This window comes from Dermacentor albipictus, chromosome 7 (genome assembly GCF_038994185.2).
Source record: "Dermacentor albipictus isolate Rhodes 1998 colony chromosome 7, USDA_Dalb.pri_finalv2, whole genome shotgun sequence".
Classification (NCBI taxonomy): domain Eukaryota; kingdom Metazoa; phylum Arthropoda; class Arachnida; order Ixodida; family Ixodidae; genus Dermacentor; species Dermacentor albipictus.
Genome location: NC_091827.1, coordinates 108,126,976 through 108,148,442, shown reverse-complemented (window position 1 = coordinate 108,148,442; position 21,467 = coordinate 108,126,976). Strand labels below are relative to the sequence as shown.

General features: G+C 44.6%; 1 protein-coding gene across 1 annotated transcript in view; it reads left to right on the top strand.

Moving 5' to 3' along the window:
- Positions 1 to 21,467, top strand: part of LOC135903504 (cytochrome P450 2C20-like) — a 135,357-nt gene that overhangs the window by 35,595 nt on the left and 78,295 nt on the right. The window contains exons 2-3 of the mRNA XM_065433819.2: positions 15,339 to 15,592; positions 21,262 to 21,386. Of these exons, the coding sequence (XP_065289891.2) occupies positions 15,378 to 15,592; positions 21,262 to 21,386 (340 nt within the window). The 5' untranslated portion in view covers positions 15,339 to 15,377. The remainder of the gene's footprint in view (positions 1 to 15,338; positions 15,593 to 21,261; positions 21,387 to 21,467) is intronic.

Here is a 21,467-nt window from a genome sequence, read left to right as displayed (position 1 = left end):
TTGATGACCATAGAACTTTGAATAACGCCATAACAGCAGTTTCCCAGTGGTGCAAGGACTGCCAGATGGATATAAATCTAAAAAAGTCTGTTCTATTATCTATAACCAGAAAAAAACATACATCAGCCTTCCAGTACACCCTTAACAACATTCCTCTTGTATCTGTTCATGAGCATAAGTACCTTGGGGTGACACTAACATCTGACTTCAGGTGGGATTCTCACGTTAACAATATCACATCAACCGCAATAAGACAGCTCTTCTTCATTAACAGACGCCTTAAACTAGCACCATCCGAAACAAAGTTACTCGCATATAAAACAGTTATAAGACCGGTTCTAGAGTACGCCAACACCATTTGGTTCCCGTTTACTAACAAACTGATCAAAAAACTTGAAGTGGTACAGCGAAAAGCGCTGAGATACATATATAATAAACACTCCATCACAGACTCACCAACAGCATTACTGAAACGGGCAGAACTCCTAACCATGCATAACAGAGCTAAGCTTGCTAGACTAAAAATCATGTATCAGTTAATACACAATCAACTTAAACCGCCTATTATGAAATACATAGCAACGTCCTCGAATAGAATAACTCGCCATAAACACATACACACATTAAGCGAATTTCCATTCCACACTAATATTTTCAAGTACTCTTTTTTTCCAAGGGCGACACGCGAATGGAATAATCTTAACACAAGTATCACTGACAGCTCATCCTTAGATACGTTTGGTACCCTGATTGCGCATCAACTATACGCATTGCAGCAATAATTATTCACATTATTTACGTAGTTCCTTGTTGCCTTATTATTTTAACGGTGTTTGTGCTTGACTATAATTACGGCAATGACGCAATACATTTCTTTTCTTGTTGGCATTAGTGTAACCTTGATTGTTGCGCGAATGTTATTACGTCAATACTGAACTTGTAACTGGTCTCTGTAACTGCAATTATCTTTGTCATAACCTCTCCATTCTATTTATTCTCTTGTATAATCCCGTAGTCAAATTGTCATATGCCCATGTTTTTTATTGTATAAGATTTAGTAAGTAACACCTTATACCACGTTCCTACGTATAACATACAGCCCTTCCTGTTACAATCCCTGATGGGATTCACAGTATCAATAAATGAAATGAATGAAATGAAAGTGCGTTTCCGCTGCATTTCTTCTGCGCTTTCCGCGCACGCAAAGCCATCTTGCGGCAAACACAGAAGACCCCCTCCGGTCCATGTACGGCGCTGCCCCGACAGATGGCGCGCCACGCGCGCATTGGAGCTGCGAGGACCGGTGCGAGGCGGTTCGCGGCGCGGACTCTCTCTCCCCTGACAACGCTTCGCCTTGCTCCCTCTGCAGAATCAAGCGTCCTTCCTTTCTTTAGATCGCTATCTGTCTATCTCTCTGCCCGTGCCGATCACGACGTTTGGCTGGCGTGCATCATTTCCCCCCCCCCCCCCGAGATACCGAGTTCTTCCGTTAGTTCCGCTTGCTCAGGCGCACGTTTCGTTGCTGCACCGAACGCCGCGTTGCTCGACCATATGGCTCGACGCTCACCGTGTCCGATGCGGGGCGCCTCGTAAGTGATGGCTGCCCTGTAGCCCATTGTCTTACACCCCTTGGCGGGTCGACGGGAACACTATCGCGTTCCACTCTTGAAGGCGAAGCTTAAGCGTCCTCCAATTTTTTTCTGTTTGCTAGCCGCTTAAGGTCCACAATAAACCATGGTGCATTGCGATTTAAAGTTATGAAGAGTGATGTATTTGGTGGGTAATTCAACCGCTTAAGCTGAGATTGAACAGTTAGATTCTACACTACGGTCAGAGAAATTGTTAGCAAATATATACTTAAATGAGCAGAGCTCATAGTTATTTGCCTCAAATTTAGCGGTCTTGTAATGTTTAATAAAATTATAGTTTTTAATGTTTTAGGTCGTGAAGTGGTCATCTGAAAAGTAAAGAGTGAAAGATAACTTAAGCCAGCTAAGCAAGTAATGGTAGAAATAGGATCAGGTTCAGATGTTAGCAGCAGATCAAGGATCTTCGACACGGATTGCGTTATTCTCAGGTTGCCGGAACTGCTAATGAGTCAAAATGTTGAATGCAAGTCTGAAAATTATTGTGCTAGTTTGTTGTAGGGAGAAATTAAGGGCGATTCAGAATACCGTGCTACGTTAGCGATGTTAAGGGGTCCTAGTAACAACAGTGATAAAGTGGGGTACTGTGATAGAAAACTCTTAATGGCGTCGCATAATTAGTTTACAAAAGTGCTATTCTATGGAGGGGGCACTAAGAAAGTCCTATAAGAACTTTTTGATGATTAGTTTCAACTAATGTCTAAAACATTTCAAGGATGCTTGTTACTTCAGTGCACTGAGAAGAAAGGTTTGAAGGACCGCTAAGAAAACCCCACCTCCAGGTTTATTGACCCGGTCGCATTGATAGACTGTAAAACGTTCAATAAATGAAAATATTTCAATGTCGGGAACGTGAGAATATAACCAAGGTTCTGTTAGAGCTACAATGTGAGAGTACAAGTTTCAATGGGAGAAATGAGTTAATCGTGTTTATTTAGTACACTTATTATGTTGCACGAAAGGACTGTTAAAGTTAATGAACGTCAACCACTACCCCTTACGCGTTCCTACGTTGCACGGTGTGCTTTATTGCGTGAGAACCGGCTATCGTCTGTTCTTTGAATACAGACAAAAACTGTGTCAGATGGTGGGTTATAGGTCAATTGATTTTCATTTATGTGTATCTTGTTGTATCCTCCTTTAAGGGGCGTACCTTGAAACAGGAATTTAGCGAATTCGATAAGCCTTTTTCGGGCGTTGCGTGAAGCGGGCGAACAATCTTCGCTGACTCATGGGTTTATTTTTCTCTTAGTTGCGCATGCATGGAAAGCACTTTCGCTTTATGTTCATAGTTAGAGAACTTCACAATAATTCGTCGACACTTATTTTATTCGTAAGACTCCAGCCGATGAGCTCGTTTGATTGCTTCAGAAGGTAAGCTGCCAGTAATGCAGGTTATCATATCTTTGATGTGTGTTTCGGTTTTCGCCCGAAACTCATTCGAATGCAGAACGTCGTGGAATAAAGGTTGTTTTGTTTCTTGAGTAGTCTACCATTTCATTCAATCTTCCCTACAAAACGGTCATTTTGGTTCGCCTTTATTTTCACTGACTCCTGCAAGGCAATCATTTCGTTTTCCACACTTTCAAGCCTCGTCGTTTTCAGCTCGATTTTGTCAAGCCCTTCCCCGATAGTTTGAATTTTCGTCACTATGTTCGTCTGGTTAGATTTTAAAGCCTTTACGTCCGCAGCAAGCTCTGTGTGACGCTTAGACGAGTGGACAGATCGCGCGTGCAGATCCATTAAAATACAGAAAATAACGGACGTTTGTTCTGAAGGTTTATCTGGTAACGATTCAACATTAGGTAAAGCTTGATTAGGAGTGATATGGTGCGGGTTGGTTTCAATATCCAAAGAGCATAGTAGGAGAAAAAGCATTGAAAAAGCACTCGTAGAAAATGGCACAGAGAACCCGTGGGCAGGGGAGCAACAGCAGACAACGCTTCTCAGTTTTCGTAGCATGCAAGAAGCATCTCTTACACACCGCGTCCCTACTGCCCAGGAACGCCATACACGCTTCCTCTGTTATGGAGACTACTACCATACTATCGTTGCAAGCACTCGCCGCAACTTCCAGGGACGGCGCCCAACCCTCCTTGGTGGCCCTAGGGCTGGTCTGTACTGGTCGCCTTGTCATCGCCAAGCTGATATAAATGTTGCAGGTTATGACGAGCGCCTTCGCATCAGCCAGGGGTTGCGCCGTACTTCGGTGGCACACTCAGACAAGCCCCTCCGTCTTGGACCCGTCCTGTTTGGGAGCGCCATGCACGCTTCCTTTGGCGAAGATGCCCTCCCAGGCTCTAGTTCAACCTACAAGCCACCAAGATATGTCACCGATGCCTCCTTGGTGGAAGACCCGACTGCCTGTCTACCACAAGGCTACGATGTCCGCGACAACCCCCCACCCCCTTCCTGCTCCTTCGGGCTGCTGGACAGAAGCCTGGAGGACCTGGAACACAGTGACTTCCAGCCGCTTCATTTATAGCAACGCCGGGGTTTCGCTGCTTTCAACACGAGAGCATCCTTTTGGCTCAAGGTATCAATGCCTTTGGTGATCACCATGCTTGGCCAAAGCAAAACAGACGGCTGGTTGCAGAAAAACGACCTTGCGGTACCGCAAAGCCATGGGATCCCTCGCCTGAATGAAGTCCTGGCCTGAATGGAGTGCAGCTCTGATATCTGCCTGCGGCCAGCTTCCGTATGCATGCGGCGAGTGCTACCAGCGCAGTTCTGCACACGCTGCTCTCGAGAACTCACGTTTCTATCCTGCTGCAGGTGCGCCCGGCAACGCCAGGTAGATAGGTCTGTAGTCTACCCCGCCACAGATGGGCGCTCACCGGTTGTCGCCGTGTGCATCACCCCAGACGACGAGAAGCACATGGAGACCACCGCTTCCGCGTACACCCACCACGACGATGCGCATCATAAACCGACACCATCGCCTCCGCCACAACCGCTAAACATACAGCAAGCCACCGCTGCAACTTTCAAACGGCACACTACGCTAGCTAAGCTGCTGTGACGAAAACCTGGCGACTCTTGGAAGCTGCACCCCTGAAGGTTTTTTTTTTTCAAGTGGCCTCTTCACCTGCCCCACTGTAGCATCCGACCTCATACCATCAATTCCAGAGACCATAACCACCTTCTATTCTCAGCAGTCGTATACGTGGCCTTCACGCTATTGAATGATGTGGCACAGTGAGGCACCGGCTCCTCTCGTACTAGGTGTTCTACCACTGCAGACTCCAGACGGGTCCTAGGACCATGGAAACGAGGTACTTTCTGACCGTCCAGTGCCACATTTGCAGGTCTCAGGACAAGCATTGGCCGAAGGCACAGTCTCTCGCCCCAGTCTCAGCGACATCTTGCTCAAGAAAGCCGAAGCCATCAACACGGCTGATAATACAATCGAAGTTCTTCCGGTACGGCCAAAATCTACCTATCAGACGTGCAGTAGACCACAGGTTTCAGCGCTGCTATAGCTGTACCCTATGTGGAACCAACCACTTCCCACTGGGCGACGACAGTGCTCTTGCAGTCACCCCCGACAAGGTGACTAGGAATTGCCCTTCGTGCCATCGTACATGTATGACTTGTATGACTTGGCGGCACGCTTCATTTCGCCGGGCGATACGAGTACAATAGCAATACTGCAAAGATGCATCCGATGAGTGCGCAAATGACTTAACTGCTTGCACGGCAGGTCAGTGCGGCCGGCTGCTCTTCAATGTTCACGATCTCATGACGCGCGTTCTTATCGGTGGCCGTCCAGAAACAGCCAGTGCCGCCTACTGGAGCCATTTTCAGCAATTTCTCCATCTCCGAGTCATTGCTGTGGCGCGCCCGAGTGTAATGATGGAGCGGCTCTTAGGCTCGAGGAAAGAATAGGAACGGCAAAGTAGGGGATCGCAGGGACGGCCTCCTGTGTGCTTCTCCCCTTTACAAAATGACAAGAAAACAAAACCAAGAACTCTCCATTCGAGGTCCACACGCAACAGACCGAACAATACATAGCAGCAGGTGGTTAAAAAAAGTAAGTTAATAAATACGATGTGGCTCTGTGATGTGCTGCATCCGAGTACTTTTTTTCTTTTTGACATGCTAACTTTAGCTTGATTTGTGAGTCCACGTGTTCTAAAACGTTGCGCCTGTTCCAGATAAACATCCTTTATGGTTTCTTTGCTTTCGTTATAAAGTCCTTTCGTCTGTGCGTTCTTGTTTGGCGCCATTCCTATAATGAATACATGTCAACTCGTGCAGGATGTCAGATTTCATTCCTCATGTTATTTCTACTACAAAGTTCCCCTTTTAGTTTATTGTTGTTTATCTTTCTCACTGCATGTACGTGAGCTTAGTCATTGTATTATCTGTAGGCAAGGCGCGTGCTTTCGCGGCATATGCGGCACATGCATTGCTCTCCCGGTGTACAGGTGCATTGGGGCCTCATGACACAGCCAAGGTGACATACCAAACTGTTATCAATGTAAATATTTCCGAGTGGAGGCGTTAAGCGCGGATATTCTTGCCCACCTGCGTGTATTGTGTGATGACGAGAACACCTCCAGGACAGTGGTGCTCCACTGCTGACAGTGCGCGGATCGGCTGTGAAACGTTGCGCTGCCAGGCCTGCCGTCCAGGAACACACCTGCCGATCAAAAAAAAAACAGAGTATTGGCTATTGGTGGCAAGGTAGTTCCGCACTCTGCACTAAGCATCCTCAAAAAGGGCCTTAAGTTTGCTAGTGAACCTTCTCTGTCTTACCCGAAGAATTCAACCTTTTTCAGGTCTTTTGGAGTAAGGTGAGCCAAGCAAAAGGCTTACACTTGGATGTGTTCATCACAATAAAAACGCATAAAGAAGGACTACCATTCCCAACTATTAAGTTAGGGAAAGGTTCATGGCAGCCATTCGTGACCAAGTATTTTTAAAGGTGGTTGAGCAACGTATTGTTTCCGCAATCGTTCTTGGCGTCTAACTCAGAAGAGGTCGTGAATTATTTGAGGCCTGGGAACCGAATCGTAGAGCGTGTTTAGCGTAAACGTAGAAAAATCTCTCTGCTATTTTATTCCACAGCGTCAATTGAAGAGAAGTTTGAGACATGTACAGGGACAAGTGCAATTCCTAAATAAATTTAAATAAATATTCATTCAGTGGTTTTCTATACAAGTTGTTTTACAAAAGAAAGTATGTTTATTGGGGCCAGGACAGCCCCTGTTCTGAGAATTGTTTTTCTTGGTGTACTCATGAATGTGTTGCACGGCACGGGCATGTTGTATTTATAAACTGCGGTATTTTGGTACGTAGAAAAATACATGGTCACAGCAAACGTTAGCCGTTCTTCTGAAGCAAAGACTGACAAAGTTAACATTTTCAAAGAATGCGGTGATTCTTCGGTGTGTAAGGTTCACGTTTGAGCTTTTCCTGGAGAAGGAACTGCTTTGATCTCGATTTGATCCTGTTCGTTGCAGGAGATCACGTTTGCTTGAAATGTTGGCCATGCTCAGAAAACAATATTTCAAACCAGTTTGATTCCTCGACAAATTTAACGAGCAGGAGGCAGAGCTGATGCGTGAGCACCAGCACCACCCCCCCCCCTCCCGACAGAATGTCTGGCTACGCCACTGCTACTCACTCGGAGCAGACCGTCGCAACAAAATTCTAAGTTCTAGAGCGATATATTTCAGCCCTTTGAAGTTACGGAGAGTTTATTTCGTCCTGTTTATATTTTGTTTGTGCATAAGCTAACAAAACATACTGCACAAAGCACAATATATTACAACGTGAGATGAACAAAGTGCTTCAAAACACCCGATTGCGTAATTCTAGAAGTATGTCTTACCCCCGCTGACATGACGCAGCTAAACATAAGTACTATGGCGATGTAGGCCTTTCTTCTAGGTCGAGTGAAATCAAGGTTCAACTTATCCGAGTGCTACGGATTTTCTCTTTAGCTGAGAGTTTGCATCGGAATGTAGGCATGGGCATTCAAGGCTAACACCCAAACACGCATTGCTGCATCTCATACAGTAGAGTGCATTGTTTTAGAATACGTTTCTTCGTGCGATTCGGTAGCACTATTTAGCACGCCACGCATACATAAAGATATGTATGTTATTCCATTGCAGTTTCACAAAAATAACATTGGTGTCCTCGGTGCGGTAATTCTGTGAATATGCTATGAAATATTCCTGGAGCTTTCGTAAATATTTACATCATGAAAGTTACGTTCTCGTGTATCTTTTACTGTTATTTGTGGAAGCGTCAAACCAGTTCCGCTTAACGTAAACTTGTGCATAGGCTTGGAATCTGCTACATTTCTACAGGAGCGCTGTGCCTTTTATGTGATGATACTGACGCCATTACATGGTTTCCTTTACTTCCGGTGACAGTTTTCCAACCACTAACTACTGCTATAATCTTATAGCTTGGTGCGGGACGTCACCCGCATGTATCAGAACATTCCTTAATATGGCCATTTGCCCTTTAGCGAAATAATTTTGTCCACAATGATTACACGCTAGAAGCGAACTGCGGTGAACATACTTGAAGGAACGCTAGCACTAGCGATTACGCTAGAATGTGCGTTGAGTAATCTACACACGGCGAAGGCTCTTGAACCAGAGAACCTATTTTGACCACCAACCCCTGTGCTCGCTGCCACCATTGGGTTTGCCTTTCACTTGCTTTTCTAGGCACAAGTTCACAGAATATAATGGTAGTTATTGTGACAAGCAGTTGTGCAACTGTCTGGTTCACCACTGGCACTACAACGTGAGAATATAGCAAATCCGGTAGACTTAATGAGCAATATTATACCATAGCAACTGCAGCTTGTTCAAATAAATGAGTTACGGTCAATGTCTTTTTTTCTGATTGGAGTGTATAAGCATTGTGTAAACGTACTATCGTTCAGTATTTCTTGTTTGGCGTAGGGAAAAACGGGGAATGTGGAAAGTGGAAGTTCAAGATGATGAGCGACACGAAAACAAAGTGAGAGCTGGAGTCAACATTTCCACAAGTGGACTTGCCTTTTTCAAAGCGGCACATGCTCTGCTTGGTACAGTATATATAGGTATGGTTCTAAATTTGAAAGAGGGTACGGTGGGTAGGCGAGGTAACTCGCGATAGTATTTTAGCGGCGAGGGTGTCGGATTGAAAAGAAAGATAATGCGCTATCAAACGTCGGCAGAAGAATGGGAGGCTTCGCTGCGTGTCAGATGGCTGACGGGTCATTGTAAGTTGCTTTTTTGTGGAAGCGGCCTGGATGACGAGAAGGGGGGGGGGGGGTATATGACCTCACCTGGAGGTCAGTCAACTATCGTCTCTTTGAAAGAGAGAATCAAAGTAGTAGTAGAAAATGATACTGGTGTAAAAAAAGATAAATGTGCAAATATTAGAAAACGAACTGAATGAATGATATAAAAGGTGGTTTGACTATGATTGACAGCTCCATTAACCAATAAAAAATAAACAAAGAACCCATCATCATCATCATCATCAGCCTAGTTACGCCCACTGCAGGGCGAAGGCCTCTCCCATACTTCTCCAACTACCCCGGTCATGTACTAATTGTGGCCATGTTGTCCCTGCAAACGTCTTGATGTCATCCGCCCACCTGACTTTCTGCCGCCCCCTGCTATGCTTCCCTTCCCTTGGAATTCAATCCGTAACACTTAATGACCATCGGTTATGTTCCCTCCTCATTACATGTCCGGCCCGTGCCCATTTCTTTTTCTTGATTTCAACTAAGATGTCATTTACCCGCGTTTGTTGGCTCACCCAATCTGCTCTTTTCTTATCCCTTAACGTTACACCGATCATTCTTCTTTCCATAGCTCGTTGTGTCGTCCTCAATTTCAGCAGAACCCTTTTCGTAAGCCTCCAGGTTTCTGTCCCATGTGTGAGGACTGGTAACACACAGCTGTTATACACTTTCCTTTTGAGGGATAGTGGCAACTTGCTGTTCATGATTTGAGAATGCCTGCCAAACGCACCCCAGCCCATTTTTATTCTTCTAGTTATTTCAATCTCATGATCCGGATCCGTGGTCACTACCTGCCCTAAGTACATGTATTCCCTTACCACTTCCAGTGCCTCGCTACCTATCCTAAACTGCTGTTCTCTTCCGAGACTGTTAAACATTACTTTCTGCAGATGAATTTTCAGACCCACCCTTCTGCTTTGCCTGTCCAGGTCAGTGAGCATGCATTGCAATTGGTCTCCTGAGTTACTAAGCAAGACAATATCATCAGCGAATCGCAAGTTGCTAAGGTATTCTCCATTAACTTTTATCCCCCATTCTTCCCACTCCAGGTCTCTGAATACCTCCTGTAAACATGCGGTGAACATCATTGGAGAGATCGTATCTCCCTGTCTGACGCCTTTCGTTATTGGGATTTTGTTGCTTTCTTTGTGGAGGACTACGGTGGCTATCGAGCCGCTATAGATATCTTCCAGTATTTTTACATATGGCTCATCTACACCCTGATTCCGTAATGCCTCCATGACTGCTGAGGTTTCGACTGAATCAAACGCTTTCTCGTAATCAATGAAAGCTATATATAAGGGTTGGTTATATTCTGCACATTTTTCTATCACCTGATTGATAGTGTGAATATGGTCTATTGTTGAGTAGCCTTTACGGAATCCTGCCTGGTCCTTTGGTTGACAGAAGCCTAAGGTGTTCCTGATTCTATTTGCGATTACCTTAGTAAATACTTTGCAGGCAACGCACGGTAAACTGATCGGTCTATAATTTTTCAAGTCTTTGGCGTCCCCTTTCTTAAAGATTAGGATTATGTTAGCGTTCTTCCAAGATTCCGGTACGCTCGAGGTTATGAGGCATTGCGTATACAGGGTGGCCAGTTTCTCTAGAACAATCTGACCACCATCCTTCAACAAATCTGCTGTTGCCTGATCCTCCCCAGCTGCCTTCCCCCTTTGCATAGCTCCTAAGGCTTTCTTTACTTCTGGCGTTACCTGCGGGATTTCGAATTCCTCTAGGCTATTCTCTCTTCTATTATCGTCGTGGGTGCCACTCGTACTATATAAATCTCTGTAACTCCTCAGCCACTTGAACTATCTCATCCATATTAGTAACGATATTGCCGGCTTTGGCTCTCAACGCACACATCTGATTCTTGCCTGTTCCTAGTTTTTTCTTCACTGTTTTGAGGCTTCCTCCGTTCCTGAGAGCCTGTTCAATTCTATCCATATTATAGTTCCTGATGTCCGCTGTCTTACGCTTGTTGATTAACTTCGAAAGTTCTGCCAGTTCTATTCTAGCTGTAGGGTTAGATGATTTCATACATTGGCGTTTCTTGATCAGATCTTTCGTCTCCTGCGATAGTTTGCTGGTATCCTGCCTAACGGAGTTACCACCGACTTCCATTGCACATTCCTTAAAGATGCCCACAAGATCGTCGTTCATTGCTTCAACACTAAGGTCCTCTTCCTGAGTTAAAGCCGAATACCTGTTCTGTAGCTTGATCCTGAATTTCTCTAGTTTCCCTCTTACCGCTAACTCATTAATCGGCTTCTTATGCACCAGTTTCTTCCGTTCCCTCCTCAGGTCTAGACTAATTCGAGTTCTTACCATCCTGTGGTCACTGCAGCCTACCTTGCCGAGCACGTCTACATCTTGTATGATGCCAGGGTTCGCGCAGAGTATGAAGTCGATTTCATTTCTAGTCTCACCATTCGGACTCCTCCACGTCCACTTTCGACTAACCCGCTTGCGAAACAAGGTATTCATTATCCGCATATTATTCTGTTCTGCAAACTCTACTAATAACTCTCCTCTGCTATTCCTAGAGCCTATGCCATATTCCGCCACTGACTTGTCTCCAGCCTGCTTCTTGCCTACCTTGGCATTAAAGTCGCCCATTAGTATAGTGTACTTAGTTTTCACTCTGCCCATCGCCGATTCCACGTCTTCATAAAAGCTTTCGATTTCCTGGTCATCATGACTGCATGTAGGGGCATAGACTTGTACCACCTTCAATTTGTACCTCTTATTAAGTTTCACAACAAGACCTGCCACCCTCTCGTTAATGCTGGAGAATTCCTGTATGTTACCAGCTATTTCCTTATTAATCAGGAATGCGACTCCTAGTTCTCGTCTCTCCGCTAAGCCCCGGTAGCACAGTACGTGAACGCTTTTTAGCACTGTATATGCTTCTTTTGTCCTCCTAACCTCACTGTGCCCTATTATATCCCATTTACTACCCTCTAATTCCTCCAATAACACTGCTAGACTCGCCTCACTAGATAACGTTCTAACGTTAAACGTTGCCAGGTTCAGATTCCAATGGCGGCCTGTCCGGGGCCAGGTATTCTTAGCACCCTCTGCAGCGTCACAGATCTGACCGCCGCCGTGGTCAGTTGCTTCGCGGCTGCTGGGGACTGAGGGCCGGGGTTTGATTGTTGTATTCATATGGGAGGTTGTGGCCAAGTACTGCACCAGGGTGGCCAATCCTGCTCTGGTGAGAGAGAGTGCGTTACCGGTTCTGGCCGCCGGGATCAGGCCGCACTCCAGGCCTGTTTGTGCAATTTTCTCAACACACGGTTTTTTTTTGTATTTTTCCGGTGGAGAATGGCGCGGCACCGGGATTCAAACCACGTTCCTCTTGCACTGGAGACGGATACTCTACCGTCCCCGCAGTAGTTAAACTAAAAAATTAAATTATGGGGTTTTACGTGACAAAACCACTTTCTGATTATGCACGCCGTAGTGGGGGACTCCGGAAATTTCGACCACCTGGGGTTCTCTAACGTGCACCTGATTCTAAGTACACGGGTGTTTTCGCATTTCGCATCCATCGAAATGCGGCGGCCATGGCCGGGATCCGATCCCGCGCCCTCGTGCTCAGCAGTCTAACACCATAGCCACTGGGCAACCACGGTGGGTCCCGCAGGAGTTGTGCGCCTCATTTAACCTACAGTGGTGCCCTCTTTGATCAGTCAAGGTTGACCAATCTGAGCTCGGTTATACCGCACGGATGGCACTCGGCTAGAGAACCTGATATTTATGACTTGCACATGTGTCGCCATACCTAATTGAGGATGTGTATAATATTTTTTTTGGGGGGGGGAGGGTTCCCGTGCAGTAAAACAAATAAAGGAAAAGACATTAAAAAGAAAGAAAAAAAGGAGTATGACAGGTGATTTGAACTCATGACCCTTGGATGTTGCCCGGAAAGATAGCTCAGTCGGTTGGTTCGTCAGGCTACAGGTTACTTTCAAGCAACATAGCTACTGCTACGAGCCTCATACTTACGTGGAAAGGGACTGGTGTTGTCCGCGATAGTCGACTGGGCAAAATCGTGGGAATTTCTTGAGAAATTGGGGGGGGGGGAAGATAAGGGGGGAAATACGCGCTCACCGAGAGGGCATCGTCAGCACGAGACCACCACCAGGCACCTTACTGAGATGTGAGGAGCTTCGCGGCCGGAACGAAGCATCCCTTCTCCGCCGGCCAAGAGGGGAAAACGCGCTTTCCGATCGCTCAAGGTTGCGCGGACATAGTAGTGTATAGCTCTAGCGCCTAGGAAAAGCTTAAACAGGTGCGAGGGTGGCACGCATAGCGTGGGAAACTAGCCGCCAGAATAGCTATCTCAAGGACTGCTGCTGACCAGGGCGAAATACCTTCGTGTAATTATAATAACCCTAATGGGACTACTTTCAAGAAAACGAAAAACAAAAAAAAGAAAAGAAAGGAAACGGCCCAGAAGGCTATACTACGAGAGCTAGGACTGATAATTTTCTATATATATATATATATGTATCTATTCATCTCATCTATGGGATCGCAAGAGCGCGTTGTTGCTTTGTCTCTGCGTGTAAAAAGAACTAAGCAACTCAAAAAATAACTAAGCGCTGTTGCCAATAGTTTGATGTTCTGGAGGAGGAAAATCATAGCGAATGTTTATTACAGAAGGAAGACTCAAGCATACAAATTCCTTGAGTGTACCTTCTGTAAGGAACAATATCTTGGTTAAACGGGGCAAATAATGAACGTCTTGATAGACGGTCATCGCGTGGACACAGCTAGCCATCTTGCCAAAGCCCTCTCCGAATCCTTCAACTAAGCAGGTCATTACTTCGATTTACCTAATCACTACATACTGAAGTCAAATTTCCGTTCCACGCGACACAAAAAAAGGGTGGAAATTCATACCCCGTTCATAAGTTCAAGACATGAAAAATATAGGCACAAACATTAGAAAGGGAACTTTGCAATGTATTAGCTACCTTAAACTTCAAACGATAGGCAACAGTACTAAGGTACTTTTTATTGAGTTGCCTAGCTCATTTTCTTTTGTAATTTGGGTTCTCAATCTTATTGCAATCCCGCTTTTCTTTCATTCACTCCATTTGTTCTTTGATATTGACACGTGTACTTATCTTTATAGGGCAACCACGTTTCGCCGCTTAACAACTGTAATCGCACAGCGAGGGACGCGCCTGCATGTATCCGACGTTTCTGGAAAGTTATCGACGCTTCTATCCGCGTGTCTGTTGTCGCCGAACTTTGTGTTATCAGATTTCATCTCGTGACACGAATGGTGTAGAACTTTACGGAAGACACGCGGGTCCCATCAGTTAATCTGGAACATTCGACGACTGATCTATAAAAGCCGACGCGCTTGACCCGCTGATCAGTTTTTTCCGACGATCGCCGACCGTGTTCGCCGCTATCGTTGTGCTTTAAGTGTAGCCTGTTTTGTGGGCACAGGTTCGCCCAATAAAAGCTAGTTTTGTCTTTCACAGTACTGCTACTGTGTTCTTTCTTCACCGTCACTACCACGTGACAATATCTATATGGATCCAGTTTTTACACGAGTGGCAATTTCGGCCGCTAATTATATCCCTTCATTCAAAGGGACAATAGTTCACTGACTTTCAGGTGAGCACATATGCCTCCCCCCCCCCTTCCCGTCACCCAGTACGCGTTTCCAAAAAGAAGAGTTTAAAATCATCCATAAACCGGCTGACGCACGGCGCACCCTCACATCCTTCCAGCGACGTTCGATAGACGATACTCTGCCTTTTCAATTCGACACTCTCGCTAACACACCCTCGGGAGTTACGTCGCCCACCCGCAGTGCCCTCTCTCTCCTTTCGAAGAACCGTAACCATATATACTGTGCCGAGGAGAGTATTTTGTGCCTTGAAAAAGACGGCTACTAGTCGAAACACTGGCTCCGGCTCTCACCTTTTTCTCATGTTGCTCATCGTCTTATGTGTAGAAAATGTGTACTCGGTATATACGCAAACAATAATGCCTAGAGTCGTATATTTCTCGACCTTTTCATAAAACTCAACATATTAAACAGGCAGAGACACAAATTAGACCAAGGACTCGTCTCCTCTCGTTTTCTGACTGAAAAGAACGCTAATCGACTTATTAGGCCAATTGATTTACTTTGCAATATATATATATATATATATATATATATATATATATATATATATATATATATATATATATATATATATATATATATAAGCAAATACTTCTATGGAGAGTACAGTACTACAATGTACTGGTGTTCAAAAGTAGCGTAGTAATATTTAGAGCCTGGCCTATGTAGTTGCTGATAAGTTTACATAAGCATATTTATATTTATTTTAATAAACTGCACAATTCTTAGAGTCGTTATCGCTGTGGGAATGCTCTTCTACTTTCAGACATTCTATCTGCAGAAGACCTGTGGAAGACCGGAGATTATGATAGTGGCCGTGATTTTGATATTCTGCGTCTCCTCAGTTTCACTGTGGCTGATTGTGAAGAAGTGGATGCGAAGGTGCCGCACTCCGCCCGGAACCAGACTACCGCCCATGCCACCAGCACGATCTATTCGGGGACACGTTGAGCTAAATAGCAACAATTTCCACTACACCAAAGCAATCGAATGGTCGAAAGCTTACGGCCCTGTTTTTAGGTAGGTGGTAACGAGTGCGGACTAATTGGGCAGGGCTCTGCCGAAAACGAACCTCATAAAAGGCTTTACGTTTTTCGTTGTGCTCAATGAGGGCATCGCTAGTACTAACAGGTGCGTGAGGCGTTCGTGCAGTAGCATGATTTGGCAACATATAAAAGACAATGTCATGTTCTTTCTCCATTAAGACGAACAAATTTATCCAAAAGATTTTTTTTGCCACCATTCTTATACCGGAGGGCTCATCAGCCAACCAGGGAATGAATCTGGTTAACCTCTCTCCATATCATCTCCTATTTTCAGGTTGGTTGGTTGGTCGTTTACGCGATTTGTGACAGGTAGTGTTAGCTTGGAAGTCTTGGTCGGCAATAGCTCCACCTGCCCGGGTCTCTCGTATTTCGGAAATATGTAGCTCCATACCTATGAATCGATCGTTCCGTATATAGGTGAGTAGAAGGCATGTAATATCCTTACCAAACTACCCTCGGCCCTTCGAAGAATGTTATTTGATAGGCATGCGTTTGGGAATACTCTTTTGTCGTAGAGTTTTCCGTGCTGTATGAAGTGCCGGTAGCACCTAATGAAGTGTTTCAGCTGAAAAAAATGCCGACATCTAATTTTCTCGTTCTCTCTCTTAATGAACGCTTGTTAAGTAGGTGTCGGCGAATATTGACATATTTGAATATACATCAGATAATTCTCGCTTATTATTTATAACCGTGCCCGAAAAACTACTTATTGGTTTCGACAATTTCAGGCTAACGAAAGGTTTTCCAAGAACCACCTGAGAAAGTCACGTTACAGCTTCCTATATATTTAACCCACAGGGGTTGTTCATGGCTATGAAGTCGGGCTGCTAAGCATAAGGCCTCGTGATTTATGCCCGGCTATGGTGGTCGCATTTTAAGGGCGGGGAAATGCGAAAACACTTGTGTACTTAGATTTCGGATCCCGTTGAAATATTGTAGGTGGTTCGAATTTCCGGTGTCCCCTGCTACGGCCTGCTTCACAATCAGATCATGGTTTTCGAAGAAACAGAGCAGGTTGTGAAAAGGAAAACAACAAATACAATCGAGGAAGGGAGCAACAAAACAGATATAACAATTTTTGTTTTCGCTTTTCCTGAGAATGCCAAGATGACAATCTGCAGTTGCAGCTCGTAGTCTGCGTATTGGTGTTTTTCACTGTGGTCATGCCACATAGTTACCTTTTACGCTGTACGACTACTGAGGTTCTGCACGTAGCAGCTTCTTTTGGCGTAAAGAAGGTTTATAGTACAGCCATCAATACATGGAAACTTTGAGTGCATGGAGATTCTAAAGATATTGATATGCTATTTGTGCTGTTTCATTGGGAATAGGTGATCTTCCGTTGAAGACCCCTTGCTTCTGCAAAGATACGCCGCGGAAATTAGATAAGCCACTTAATTGCACAGAGACAAAGAGTACTGCCGTATATATGTATATTCACCAGCATTTCACTGTCTCACAGTGGATTCGATATTCGTAAATTAGTATTCACCTTTGATTCTTATTCGAAAAAAAAATATATTCGCCCACTCTTAATTTGAAAGCAGGTCGGACAAAAAGTAGGAGAATATCACGACAGTTAGTCATCCTTGGTTATAGATCAATGATTTTTATGTGTTGTGTTTAGAGGTGGGCGAATAAAATGTATGTCGCGCACGAATAATCATCAGTACTCCTTCACAGACTCTAAAGGCTGGCCGTCGATACTGGACTATTGTTCCCTTGCCCGGCTAATCATGATTATCAATGTATTCTGCACATTAATCTTCAACCCCACTCTTACACTGTTAAGTTACTCAAGCATTTGTCGTAACTCGTCTGCAATGTTGCTCAACAAAACAACGTCATCTGCAAAACGGAACGTTGCTGAGATATGCGCCGTCAATCCTTACTCCTAAGCCTTCCCAGTTTAATAGCTTGAATGCTTCTCGCAAGCGCGCAGTAAATAGCTACGGAGAGATTGTTTCTCCTTGTTGACGCCTTTCCTTATAGGTATCTTCCTACTTTTTAGGGGAGAACTAAGGTAGCTGTAGAACCTCTGTATATACATTCCAAGATGTTTACGTAAGCGTCCCGTGCTCCATGATTACATGATGACTCTTTGACTGCTGGTATCTTTACTCAATGATATGCCTTTTCGGAATCTATGAAAGCCATAAAGAGAGGCTGAATTTAGAATGCTGATTTTTCGGTTACCTTATTTTTGGCGTGGATGCGGTCCTTTGTAGATTATCTTTTCCGGGAGCCTGCCTCTTTTCTTCATTGAACAAAGACCAGTGTTCCCCTTATTCTATTGGAGATTATCTTGATGAATATTTTATGTAATACTGGAAGTAAGGTAATGGGCCTATAATTTTCCATTTCTTTAACGTCCCCCATTGTGTGTCTGAGTATATTGTTCGCAATGTTCCAGTTGTCTGGGGTCCTTGACGTCGATACGCAGTTCGTGTAAAGGGCCACTAGTTTCGAAGCAATATGTATTCTCCGTGTTTGAATAAATTGACTAGTAGTCAATATTTTCCTGCGGTTTTTCCTCGTTTCGTGTCTTGCAAGGCCTTTCCAACTTGATGGCTAGATATAGATGGAGCTCTTGTATCCTGTCCATTACTACTTCAAATTGAGGTATCGTGGCTGCTTTGAGTGCTGTAAAGGTAAATATAGATTTCCACTGCTTTTACTAAATCTTCGGGATTGCTGATGATATTACCCTGCTTATCTTTCAATGCATACATCTTGGTTCGTCCTATGACAAGCTTCCTTCAATCTGTTTGAGGCTTCGTCCATATTTTAGTGCTTCCTAAGTCGTTCTCATGCACGGGGCAGAAACCTGGAGGCTTACGAAAAGGGTTCTGCTCAAATTGTGGATGACGCAACGAGCTATGGAAAGAAGAATGATGGGTGTAACGTTAAGGGATAAGAAAAGAGCAGATTGGGTTAGGGAACAAACGCGAGTTAATGACATCTTAGTTGAAATCAAGAAAAAGAAATCGGCATCGCAGGACATGTAATGAGGACGGAAGATAACCGATGGTCATTAAGGGTTACGGACTGGATTCCAAGGGAAGGGAATCGTAGCAGGGGGCGGCAGAAAGTTAGGTGGGCGGATGAGATTAAGAAGTTTGCAGGGACGACATGGCCACAATTAGTACATGACCGGGGTTGCATTAGAAGTATGGGAGAGGCCTTTGCCCTGCAGTGGGCGTAACCAGGCTGCTGCTGATGATGATGAAGTCGTTTTCACGTAAAAAGCTCGAATATCCCTTATTTTTACCTTGTTGATTGGGGTCGACAGTTCCGCGAATTCAATGACTTCTTGAGCTGGACACTTTCATTCCTTAGCATTTCTTGTCTAGGTCCTTTGTTACATGCGACAGCTTCCCTAATGATAGCCTTGATGCCTTACCTCGCACTTCGACTGCTGTTTCTTAAGGAAAACTTTAAAAAAATATATGCACCCCACACACTGTAGGAGCCTTTGCAATCGAAGCTTTGGATGCTGATTGATTTCATTAACAATAATTAGCTGCAATGCCGGCTGTATATCTGTACTTTCTTCAGAGTTTAATCCCATAAAGAGTGGTGAGTTGGTTTCACACGCTACCTTGCGTATACCTTTGCTGTTTTTCAGCATAGCTCACAAAACACACAATGAGATTAGTTTGATTGAGGCGTTGTTGTGTGTCAGTGTTCATAATACGTGAGAGGATTCAGCATCGTCATTGCCTCGCATTGCACATGGCAATACGCAGAGGCGTGCGTCTGATAAAGCAGAAACACAGCAGCAAGTGCGAGCATGGATGGATGGATGGATGCTACGAGCGTCTGCTTTATGAAGGGGTGGTGGGTGGCACCATCAAGCTCTTGCTTTTATGCTGCCTGATGTGTTACATAGGTTAAAAATTATCCCACAACAAATTTCCATGATTACATATTCTGACCTCCTATTGTAAACTTTGTTCGCCTTTGTAGGTCTCCGTTTTATGTCATTTACCTACTTTTCTTCCACCAATCTCGCAAATGCTTCTTACTAATCACTATTGCGGAGATGTTTATCTTCCCCCTGTTCTCGCCTAAGCCAAGGGCTTCACGGAGGCCAGAGCTTCCTATTTCGATAGCTCGGTAGATAATTTTAGATTCTAATAAAACATACTCCATGGTTTCCCTAGCTTTACCGCCATGCACTCACCGATAATTCGGCCATTTAGCTGCCTCTATAGTTCACTGCTTCCGGGACCAAAAAATCATTTATATCGTACAAAAATACCAGACACCTTAGGTTGGTATAGTAAGTTCGCCAAGCCTCTAAATGTACAAAAAGGCAAATTCTTAAAGTTACCGCATTCTCGCTAAAATAATTGACAACGTTGCTCAGTTACCAGCACGGCAAGGAAACAGACAGAATTGCGTATAAAAGTTCGAACATATGCAAACTATGATAAGTAAAGTCAGGTGCGTGCCACTTCTGAAAACTCAAATCTTGTGGTGCTTTGCTTATGTGATGCGGGGCGGCATATTTCAATGAGGCTATGAAAACCTCACATGCTCTTTCACTGTTTTTCGAGTAGCTACTGCGGCGAGCCAGTTAAGGTACAACAACAACTTGCCCGTCACTGAGGCATTATAGTATGTGCATTCACAAATATTTGATGGCGCGTTTCTAATAGCTCCACCACAAATTCTCCAAACGTCCTGCGACCTATAGCTGTGTAGACGCAGTGAGGTTCTGTTTTGGTCAAGCAATATTGCCCACAGATTAGCACATTCTTGGTAATGTAATGAACCACGCCACGGAGGGCAAAAAACGCCGGACCCTTCGATATCCCTATGAATTGCGTTTTGTATTTGAGCTTCAGTGACATTGATCGAATAGTCTCTACGTTAATAGAGGTGGTGTGAATGGAAACCGTCATTATATATGCCCGCTTTAGGAAGCATGCAAAAATCCAGAGTTGCAAGACTGCCTTCTTTTTTAAAACTCTGGATGAAAAAGCGCGCTTTAGATTACATGCATACCGAAGCGGGCAATGAACGCGCCGTGGACGTGAAGCCCAATGGCAGGGATGCGTGGTGCCTGGTCATTACGCTTGGAAATGACGCTTGTGGCCCTCGTTATGTCCAACAAGCACGAGAGTTGTACGGCTTCCCTAAAATGTAGCGAACATTTGCCACACAGTTTGTCTGAAGGACCCCATCATGCACCGACGTTGTAATATACGCCGTGATCGGATGGCCTTAATCTAATAAATTTCCTGGCCTTAAACCGCCCTGAGGAAGGACGATTCAAATGTAGTGTGCATGTGCTCTCGCACTCAAGTCCCTAAATATTTCACTTCCACGCGATGCAGTCTACAGTAGAGCTACACTAGCCATGTTAGAAGAAGAGCGATGTGTACAGGTGCAGCATGGAGCCTATTGAGTATTTTACCCATGAAGAATTGTAGAGTAGATATACATGACCACGAAAATTACATGCGGCATATGTCCTACCAAGAGAAAATCCCCGTAATGGCCAGAAAGGATTACATTTGTTCGGTTCATTGATGCTATGCGATGCGAAATGTATATAACTGCACATGTGAACGTAAGAAGTGGAACCGTACTTTCTTAAACAGCACTTCATGTTTTTCAATGTGTCTTTTGCAGGTGCAGACTTGACTATAAAGAGGTGGTTATTATGAACAATACAGAAAGCATAAGAAAGTTTATAAACAAGAACGAAGTCCTTCAACGTTCGGACTCTGTCATCAACGCACGGGGCTACTACTCCGGTAAGTACTTTGCCGATGAGGCAGAATAGCTACAATGGTTGGAATACGATTCAACCTCTTGTTACAGTAGATAAAATACCA